Source organism: Natator depressus, chromosome 20 (genome assembly GCF_965152275.1).
Source record: "Natator depressus isolate rNatDep1 chromosome 20, rNatDep2.hap1, whole genome shotgun sequence".
In the NCBI taxonomy this organism is placed as follows: domain Eukaryota; kingdom Metazoa; phylum Chordata; order Testudines; family Cheloniidae; genus Natator; species Natator depressus.
The window spans coordinates 13,821,156-13,832,097 of NC_134253.1; the positions used below are offsets into that span (position 1 = coordinate 13,821,156).

The 10,942-nt window shown below is 53.8% G+C and overlaps 1 protein-coding gene across 1 annotated transcript in view; it reads right to left on the reverse strand.

The window, feature by feature from the left end:
• The window catches only part of LOC141975285 (gametocyte-specific factor 1-like), a 65,242-nt gene extending 54,541 nt beyond the window's left edge, over nucleotides 1-10,701 (reverse strand). The window contains exon 1 of the mRNA XM_074935581.1: nucleotides 10,680-10,701. Coding sequence (XP_074791682.1) covers nucleotides 10,680-10,701 — 22 coding nt within the window. The remainder of the gene's footprint in view (nucleotides 1-10,679) is intronic.
• Nucleotides 10,702-10,942: the final 241 nt, after the last annotated feature.

A 10,942-nucleotide genomic window follows, 5' to 3' on the forward strand; every position in this document is an offset into this window, starting at 1 on the left:
TGTTATTGGGGCAGGAAGAATAAATTGTTATTATCCTGATTATGGGAATCAAGGACAATGGAACTGTACTTGGCCTTTTGTTACGATGGAGGGACTTGCCATCAACTAAGTAGCACTCGCTAGGCAAGGGACATGGGTTCCAAAACTCTGTGAAGGGAGAGAGGCTGGGGACAGGTATTAATACTTGGTGGTATGGCAGTCCCCCACCCCCTTTCATGAGGGCCTTACATGCTAATTGCACTTCTTCCTCTTTCCACTATAATTTTGATTCCATTAGGAGTCTAGTTACAGGCTGCTGAGCTGAATTCACTTTGGGCTAATGGTGCACCCACACTGAGGCTCCCCTACTACAAGCTGAAATCATGAAAGAGCTAAACTTACTGAGAGCTGAAATCACTGAGTGTTGTGTTAAGTAGCGGGGGAGCCTGAAGATATATGGTAGAGCAGTTTGTTGGATACCTAGAGCAACTCATGGGGCGGCTGGCAAAGCAGAGCCCCATGGAGAGGTGGGGCCATCAGCTTTGGACCACGTAAGGTGCCCCTTAACCCCAATCTCCACCCAGGTTGGGAGGTAAAACTCTGCAGATAAACTTTTGAACTCTGGGGCTGCCCTGACCAGGGACAGAGACTTTTCGGTTGTTGGACTTTTGGGACTTTGGGTGATTTTGGGTTGCTGGACTCAAGAACCAAAGGGAAAGGACATGGCCCAATTTGCTTGGGGTGGGTTTTTTGCTCATGGGTTATATTATGAATCCTGTTGGTGGTGTTTCCCCAACATAATGCCACATTGTTTCTCTCTGTTACTGAAAGGTTTTTTGCTACACTCAGACTCTGTGCTTGCGAGAGGGGAAGTATTGCCTCGTGGAGGCGCCCAGCGGGGGTGGTATATATTTGTCCCAGGTCACTGGGTGGGGGCTTGAGCCGGTTTTCCATTGTGTTATTGGAATGGATCCCCTAGATACTGAACCCGGCCCTTGTTGCTGCCAACTCTGACAGGCAGAAAGGTTACACTTATGTTCTTAAGATACACAGGCTGACTTTAGAGAACTGGCCTGGAGAGCAGGCCCCCGCTGCCCCACCGGCAGAGCCCTTACCCCACCTGCAGAGTTCATTCTCCACATCACAGCGTAGAGACCCACCTTGTGGGACTCAAACAGCTGCACCGATGTGGCTCAAACATTAGAAGAAAACCACTCGCCACCTTCAGGCGAACGCCAGGTGGCAAAGCTCCAGGCCCAAGGTGACAGCATGAAGCAGAGTTCAAATCAGAGTCCTGGTGTTACCGTAACACCGGCATGGCAGTCAGTGGCAGGCTGCCAAAGCTCAGGCTCCAGGCCCAGCCCTGCCCTCACCCTGTAGCCCCCTTATCGGCCAGGGAGAGGCTACAGATAACAAGGGTGAGGGATCAATGAAGAGCAGCCGCCCTCTATCCCACACAGGCTCACAGACGAGCCCGTGATGCTGTTAACAGCCACCCAAGGGACAAAGGGTGTTGGATCAATGGGCCCCAGATTCCTGCCAGGGCAGCCATCTCCTCTCACCCCAAAGCTCTGGCACAGAAGGAAAGGCTGCCTGGGAGAATCCCTTGGCAGGGAGCTTTGCTCAGGACGCAAGGGTCCCTCTGCCGGCTCTCATGCAGGGTGCCCACTGAGGCATGGGGCAGAAGCAGTCAGGTTAATTCAGCTCTTGATTGCCTTTGCACTGCAGCAGCAGCCTCTGAAGACTGATCAGCAAGCAAGGCCACGCCCTGATAAGAGGGCTGGACAGACAGATGCTGTGTGGAAAGGCCAAGCAAAGTGCCCGTGGCCTTCCCCACCCCACCAGCCCAGCCTTCCCTGCCCGGCATCTGCCAATCCCAGCCTAGCCTTTGCCCCTTCTAGCCCACCGCCCATGCCCCCCATGTCCCAGCCCCCCAATTTTTCCCACCCAGCACCTGCTTCCCCCAACCCAGCCTCCCGCAACCAACACCCCCTCAACTTCCCACCCAGTGTCTGCCAGCACCTGCTGCTGCCACCGCCCCACCCCCTTCCCCACAAGCCTTCCCTGCCACCCTCAGCCAGCCTTCCCTCCCCCGGCCCAGTCAGTCTTCCCCACTTGCCATCTCACTCTCTCCAGCCTGCCCTGCCCCACCCAGCATCCCACCCCCCAACCCACCCTTTCCCACCCAGTGGCTCAGCTAAGCCTTGCAGCTCCCCTCATTAACAGTGGCAGCTACTTCAGAGGACATCTCTGTGCTGGTTGTTGCTAGCGTACTTTGGAGCTAATAGGCACACAGAGCCCACCATCTATGCAGCGTCACCAGCTTCAGAGCTCAGAAGTGAGGCCCCCAAAATCATGGGATTACAAAACTGATCAGTTTGGGTTCTTTATTCATCCCTCCTTGGAGCTGCTGGACTGTGCTCCCCAGCCATGAGCGCTAGACACTGACTTCATTGGCTAGGCAAAACCTGGAATTCTCACAAATTCACATGACTCCAGGAGCTGGGACTTTAAGAAAGCCACCAGTTCTCCTGAGAGTCAGTGACCTTGGCTGTGCTCAGGGGAGGCTCAGCTCTGTTCCCAGGTGCCCAGCTGTGCCCTGCTTGGGAGCACTCTGTCACAAGTGTGATATTGGGGAGAAAGGAGCACACAAGGGGCATGGCCCATGCCTGAGAGACAGTTGGACACATTTCCATGTGCAGCATCAGGTTTAAAACCTACCAGAGTATAATAAAGTGGGAATTTTCTGTAATATTTTTAATTAATTCTATGCATGCCTCAGTTTCCCTCTGCACTTCACACTGTTACCCAATGGGTCTGGAGGGTTAAAATGCCCATGGGGCAAAGCAGGAGACATGAGGTTCCTGGACTTTCAGAAAGCCTTTGACAAAGAGCCTTTGGTGGGGGTCCTAAGCAAAGTAAGCAGTCACGGGATAAGAGGGAAAGTCCTCTCATGGATCAGTAACTTAAAAGACAGGAAGCAAAGGATAGGAATAAATGGTCAATATTCAGCATGGAGAGAGGTAAACAGTGGTGTCCCCCAGGGATCTGTACGGGGACTAGTGATGTTCAACATATTCATAAATGATCTGGAAAAGGGGGTAAATGGTGATGTGGCAAAAAGTGCAAATGATAGAAACTTACTCAAGACAGATAAGTCCAAAGCAGCCCGTGAAGAATTACAAAGGAACCTCAGACAACTGGGTGACTGGGCAACAAAATGGCAGATGAATTTCCATGTTGGTAAGTGCAAAGTAATGCTCACTGGAAAACATAATCCCAACAATACATAGAAAATGAGAGGGGTTTATCATATCATTGATGAGCTGTTACCACTCAAGAAAGATCCTGGGGTCACTGTGGATAGTTCTCTGAAAGCATCTGCTCAGTGTGCAGCAGCAGTCAAAAAACTGAACAGAATGTTAGCAACCATTAGGAAAGGGATAGATAATGAGACAGAAGATGCCATAGTGTTTCTATATAAATCCATCGTTTGCCCACAAGTTGTATACTATGCACAGATGATTGACCCATCTCAAAAAAGGTATCTTAGAGTTGGAAAGGGTACCGAGAAGGGCAAGAAAAATGATGAAGGGGGTAGAACAGCTTCCAGTAGGAGGGGAAATTAAAAAGACTGGGACTTTTCACAAGCTTGGAAAAATCGACAACGACGGGAGGTCTATAAAATCACGAGTGGTGTGAAAAAAATGAAGAAGGAAATGTTCATTCTCTCTTCACATGTCAGAAGAACCAGGGGGTCACCCAATGAAATTTATCGGCAGCGGGTTAAAACTACCATAAGGAAGGTTTCAGAGTAACAGCCGTGTTAGTCTGTATTCGTAAAAAGAAAAAAGAAAAGGAGTACTTGTGGCACCTTAGAAACTAACCAGTTTATTTGAGCATGAGCTTTCGTGAGCTACAGCTCACTTCATCGGATGCATAGCATATCGTGGAAACTGCAGAAGACATTATATACACACAGAGACCATGAAACAAAACTTCCTCCCACCCCACTCTCCTGCTGGTAACAGCTTATCTAAAGTGATCATCAAGTAGGGCCATTTCCAGCACAAATCCAGGTTTTCTCACCCTTCCGCCCCCCCCCACACACACACATACACACATACAAACTCACTCTCCTGCTGGTAATAGCCCATCCCTCTTTGAAACCTCTCTTTATAATGCGCATGATAATCAAGGTGGGTCATTTCCAGCACTAATCCAGGTTTTCTCACCCCCCCACACACACCCCCCTCCAAAAACCACACACACAAACTCACTCTCCTGCTGGCAATAGCTCATCTTACAATGTGCACAGCAATAATCCAAGTTTAACCAGAACGTCTTGGGGGGGGTTTGTAGGAAAAAAACAAGGGGAGATAGGCTACCTTGCATAATGACTTAGCCACTCCCAGTCTCTATTCAAGCCCAAATTAATAGTATCCAATTTGCAAATGAATTCCAATTCAGCAGTTTCTCGCTGGAGTCTGGATTTGAAGTTTTTTTGCTTTAAGATAGCGACACTCATGTCTGTGATTGCGTGACCAGAGAGATTGAAGTGTTCTCCGACTGGTTTATGAATGTTATAATTCTTAACATCTGATTTGTGTCCATTTATTCTTTTACGTAGAGACTGTCCAGTTTGACCAATGTACGTGGCAGAGGGGCATTGCTGGCGCATGATGGCATATATCACATTGGTGGATGTGCAGGTGAACGAGCCTCTGATAGTGTGGCTGATGTTGTTAGGCCCTGTGATGGTGTCCCCTGAATAGATATATGGGCACAGTTGGCAACGGGCTTTGTTGCAAGGATAGGTTCCTGGGTTAGTGCTTCTGTTGTGTGGTATGTGGTTGTTGGTGAGTATTCGCTTCAGGTTGGGGGGCTGTCTGTAGGCAAGGACTGGCCTTTCTCCCAAGATTTGTGAGAGTGTTGGGTCATCCTTCAGGATATTGCCAGCAGGAGAGTGAGTTTGTGTGTGTGGTTTTTGGAGGGGGGTGTGGGGGGGGGGTGAGAAAACCTGGATTAGTGCTGGAAATGACCCACCTTGATTATCATGCGCATTATAAAGAGAGGTTTCAAAGAGGGATGGGCTATTACCAGCAGGAGAGTGAGTTTGTATGTGTGTGGGGGGGGGAAGGGTGAGAAAACCTGGATTTGTGCTGGAAATGGCCCTACTTGATGATCACTTTAGATAAGCTGTTACGAGCAGGACAGTGGGGTGGGAGGAAGTTTTGTTTCATGGTCTCTGTGTGTATATAATGTCTTCTGCAGTTTCCACGATATGCTATGCATCCGATGAAGTGAGCTGTAGCTCACGAAAGCTCATGCTCAAATAAACTGGTTAGTCTCTAAGGTGCCACAAGTACTCCTTTTCTTTTTTCTTTTTACCATAAGGAAGTACTTCTTCACACAGTGCACAGACAAGCTGTTGAACTCATTGGCAGGGGATGTTGTGAAGGCCAGAAATACAGCTGGGTTCAAAAAGAATGAGAGAAGTTCCTGGAGGACAGGTCCATCCATGACTATTAGGCAAGATGGTCAGGGATGCAACCCCATGCTCTGGGTGTCCCTAAACCACCGAACACCAGAACCTGGGGCTGGATGATGGGGACGGATCACTCAAAATTGCCTTCTTCTGGTCATTCTCTCTGAAGCGTCTGGCACTGGCCACTGTTGTAGGGACACTGGCACCATTTTTATAGTGGAGGTGCTCAAAGCCACTGAACAAAACTAAATGCACTATATGAGGGAAACCACTTCAAGCAAGAGGGTTCTGCCACACCCCCAGCACTCCTAGTTCCAGCACCTTGGCACTGCTGGAAGACAGGATACGGGCTGGATGGACCTTTGGTCCGACCCTGTATGGCCGTTCTTAAGAGGTGTTGGGTCACGCTGTCTGAAGTTGAATGAATGGGTCATTAAGGACTGGTTGAAACTGACCCAGGTCAGTGGAGGATCTGAAAAGACAAGGGGAGCCCCAAAAACCAGGGCAGTCACACCTAGCAACCGAGGAGGAGATTTCCCCCACCTCTCTGCAGGGCCCCCAGCCAGCAGTTTTATAGCCCCTCAGCCCAAGTCAGCTGACCCAGGCCAGCTGTGGGTTTCACGGCAGTGTAGACATAGCCCCCTCCCCACCCACCCACCCACCCACTCTCCCCGCCCGCTCCCAGAGCTCAGTGCAGAGTCTAACAAGTGCAGCACACCCACCCTCCTGAACCTGCTGCTGTCTAGGGCCACAGGAACTGCCAGGTGGAATCAAAGCCAGGGTCCCTCTTGCCCAGCAGCTGGTGCGAGCCCCACACTGATGGCATCTCTTCAATCATGGCCTGGCCTGGAGCTGCAGGGTCCAGGTCTTTGTTCACATTAGGGGCTGTGTCCACACACAACACATTAGCTGAGAAGGGCAATGCGAAAAAGAGACTCCAAGTGGGGAGCAGCGACCTGTGAGGAGAACTGCTCAGGGAGTGACCTCACCCCTGCACAGGATGGCAGTGCCCGGTGGGAGGCAGTGAGGTGTCAACTTGCTCCTGTGCACAAGGTTTGTGCCTTCGGCTGCAAGCTAGATGCAAAGGAGGATGCTCCAGAAGGCCAACAACCTTAGTGAGAGCTGGTGCCGGGCAAAGGAGGGAACTCAACACCCCAATGAAGCAGCCCCCACGCTGGGCAGATCAGCCACAAGACAACTGTGAGATGGACGCTGACTGCACCCCCAGAGGGGCTGAGAGCATTGCATGCCGCTGTTCAGACAGAAGGGGGAGTTGGCCACAGACAGGCTTCTGAAGGCAGGAGATCTGCCACCCTCCTTAGCTGGAGTTGGGGGCCCAGGCTGGCATTCCCAGAAGCACTGGTATCCGGCTTGGCATTCATTCTGCCATTTTATCTTTTCAATTCGTTGCCAAGTACACTTTGCCCTGGTGACTGGCCCCAGCAGGACAGGCACTGCCAGATGCTCCCCATCAGGAACCAGCATCTGCCCTTACAGCAGCAGCAGGAGCAGGAAATGCAGCTGCAGCAGGGTCTAAAGGCAGGGCTCCTGCTGAGAGCTGCCGCAGGGCGTCTGGCTTGGGAAGTGCCAGGCATGTCTCTCGCATAGCAAAGGAGGCAGCGTGTCCACACCAGCTGTGAGCAGCAGCCCGAATACCCAGGCTATGCTCTCACCTGGCTGTCAGTGCATCCGCATTGCTGCACATGCACTAGGACACAGGGGGCCTGGCACAGCCAAGCTGGGCTCCTCACACACAGCCGCCCCTAGGTTAGCTCTGCGGGCTGCACGAGTGCCCGTTCCCTAGCACGTTTCCTGGCCCTGGACCCACAGCAGAGCTAGGCAGCAGCACTCTTGTGATGCTGGCACTCAGGCAGCTCGCCAGTATGGTGGGCACCCGTTATTAATACTTGGCCTTTCATCAGAGACACCACGCCCACCACAAACCAGCTACTCAGCCCCAGTGCCCCTACTGGGGGGATGACTGGCCCCATGTGACAGAGGGGAGCAACTCAGCTGAGGTGGCCCGGGAGTCAGTTGGTGCTGCAGAGCCTGTCTCCTGGGCACTGTCAGCTTAGATGAGGGTTTTCATCGCATCACACACCCGTCACTCGCCCAGCCCTTGCAGAGTGCAGAACTGGCTGCAACTCTGCCAGACCTGGCCCAAAGCAACATGCTCAAGGGGGAGAGTTAGCAGTGGACACAGGGGAGCAGCCTCTCGACTCTCACCTCTCAGGCTCTGGCCTTCAATCCCCTTCTGCCCCACCATTACTCAGGGTAACAGATTCCTCCCAGGCTCAGGGAATCCTGGCCTTTCATGCACGTTGCCCGTACAAAGGCAGATGAACAGCCCGGCCTTCACTGGAACCATGTAGGTCAAACCAGATAAGACACCGGGGGTTGTGGAGCACCATCTCCCCTGGTGGGCAGGGGACCAGGACTCCAGCTTTTCATGCTCAGCTCTGCCACCAACTCCCTCTGTGACTTTGGGAGAGTCATTTGACCTCTCTGTGCCTCAGTTTCACAGTCTACAAAACACGCCTAATAAAACCCGGGGAAGCGTGCTTTATGGGTCAGGTCCCAGGCAGGAGAGGGGAGAGCCGCATTGAGAAGGCCAGAGGTTGTCGTTCTCTGCAGCAGAATCACGGGGCACAGCAGGGGCTTAGCGCTCTCCTTGGTCTACAGGACTCAGACCGGGGATCATGCTGGCGTGTCTGAGAGCTGACGATGATCAGGAGCCACATGGCTCAGAGAAGCACAGAGATCTCATGGACCAGTTTCCAACTGGCCAGGCTGCGCCTTCACTCTCAGAGCCATGAGCCAGGCCCACTGTGTCACTAAGGCAGGGGTGGGCAAACTTTTTGGCCCGAGGGCCACATGGGGTTGTAAAACGGTATGGAGGGCTGGGTAGGGAAGACTGGGCCTCCCCAAATAGCATGGCCCCCACCCCTATCCACCCCCTCCCACTTCCCCCCCCGACTGCCCCTCTCAGAATCCCCGACCCATCCAACCCCCTGCTCCCTGTCCCCTGACCGCCCCCTCCGGAGACCCCCCCACCCTAACTGCCCCTGGGACCCCAACCCCTACCCAACCCCCCCTGCTCCCTGTCCCCTGACCGCCCCCTCCGGAGACCCCCCCACCCTAACTGCCCCTGGGACCCCAACCCCTACCCAACCCCCCCTGCTCCCTGTCCCCTGACCGCCCCCTCCAGAGACCTCCGCACCCTAACTGCCCCCGGGACCCCAACCCCCCCCACTCCCTGTCCCCTATCCACAGCCCGGGGGAGGGGAGGCAGCGGGGGAGGGGCCGGGGATTGGACAGGACGGTCCTGCGGGCCGGACGTCGTTTGCCCACGTCCTGTCCGGCCGCCTGAGCTCCCGGCCGGGGAGCGAACCCCGGCCCCTCCCCCGCAGCCGCTCGCCCTCTGCCCGCTGCTCCTGCCGCGGAGCGTTGCAGCGGCGGGACCGGCTCCGGCGAGCGGGGGGCGGGATTGGATGAGGGGCAGGGGGTTGCGGAGAGAGTCAGGGAGCCGGGGGCGTTGGATGGGGCGGAGACGGGGGGAGGGCGGTCGGGGGAGGGGCCGGGGCTCGCCTCCTTGGCCGGGAGCTCAGGCGGGCTGGACAGGCCGGTCCCGCGGGCCCTAGTTTGCGCGTGTTGGTCGCAGGCCGGGACTCAGAAGTGAGGGTTCCGGGTGCAGGGGGAATGGGACTGTGCAGGGGGTCCAGATGAAGGTGGTTGGGGGTCAGCAGGGGAGTCTGGGTGCTGAGGACTCAGCATGGGGGTCCAGGTGCTGGGGGGCTCAGAGGGATGGGGGGCTCATTTGGGATAGTCCAGGTGCAGGGGGCTAGTCAGGGCACGGGTCTGGATGAAGGGAGGAGGAGCTCAGCACAGATCCAGACGCAGGGGGGGCTCTGTGGGGGTAGGTCTGGATGCAGGGGGTCGCCATCCCTGCTGAAGGCAGCACAGAAGTGAGGGTGTCAATCCTGCAATGCCCCTAGAGCAGCCTTGGAACACTCCCCCATCCCCTTTTGGGTTGGGGCCCCCACTATTACAACAGCCTGAAATTTCAGGGGTAAACTTCCAAAAATGTGAAATTGTCTTATTTTCAAATCCTATGGCTGTGAAATTGACTAGAATGGACTGTGAATTTGGTAGGGCCCTAGTAATAACAGAAAGTTTATCACTGCTGTACTCAGTCTTATAGTGTGCTCCATCGCAAACGTGACAAAACCCAATACAAGAATACACCACCAATTATGGGTTTTGCTCACAAGAGTGAAACAAGCCTAATCGAGGAAAGCATACACTCATGCCCACACAGCAGTCTCAAATAGATAGATTACTCTGCGCTTCACCCCACGTGTAGTGAAGGTTGACGGACATGTTCCATCCAAGGGCTGGCTGCAATTCAGCAAAGGATAAAATAATACCATGTGTAAAGCACTGAAATCCTTCTGGCTAAAAGGCACCAGATGATCATAAAGTGTTATCAATAGTCACAACCACACATCCAATAACCAGAGGACTAAACCTACTAACCAGAGTTTGCTTCAAATAATTCCTTTCCTACTCAGTGGAGTCCAAGGGCTGTGTTATGGTGGGAACGCCAAATCCCACCCCCTTTACTTCACTACTGGTGGAGGAGAAGGGCTTCCTGCTCAGGTGTTGTCCCTGAATGTTCTTTGAGACTCACACATTTTTCTGTTAGACTTGGCTACAAAGTGCCTCTTTAATTTGATGGTTTCCCAGTCTGCTGAGAAGAATGGAAACCGTCTTCTCTCCAAGACACAAACCCATCCCTGCTGTCTAGTTAGAGGGAACCAATACCATTCTCTCCATCCGTCGATCCCCATTCTCTCCCATCCCTATCAGCTGCTTCTTCCCTTCTCTCTGAGTTTTCTTTTTCAGGCTAAAGGTACATTACAGCTCAGTGCAGATGGGCAGAGTCCCTGCGTGTTTCTGGAGAGGCTCAGCCCTGGCACTGTGTCAGGGTCGGGTGCAGCCTCACCTCTGAGTCCATGTCTCAGGGGAGGCGGGGGGCTTCAGGGTGATCTCCCACCACCATACAGCCAGTGAGCGACTCTTGCCCCTGTTGCTGCACCCGCCCTGCAAAGGTGTGGGGATGACACAAGCAGCTGTGGGGAAGCCGTGGGAGCCCTGGCCAGGACTGCCATTTAGGGAGGGTGGAGGGGCACCCCCATCTCGAGTTCCATACCAGAGGTCTGTTCGTGGCACATAGTCGGAGCTCTTACCTGCTGCGCCATGCAGGTGCCCTCCTCCAGCTCCTGCGGTCTATTTCCTCCACTGCACTAGGGTGTCTGGGGGTGGGCAGGCAAGGAAGAGGTCAGTCGAGGGGTGGGGGTGGGGAAGCACAGGGGCCCTGGGGATGGGGGAGGGAGAGAAGCAGAGAGTCCCCAGTGGTGGGACAGCTTCAGAAAAATCTAGAGAAATTCTGCTCCTAGGTTTGATATTGCTTTA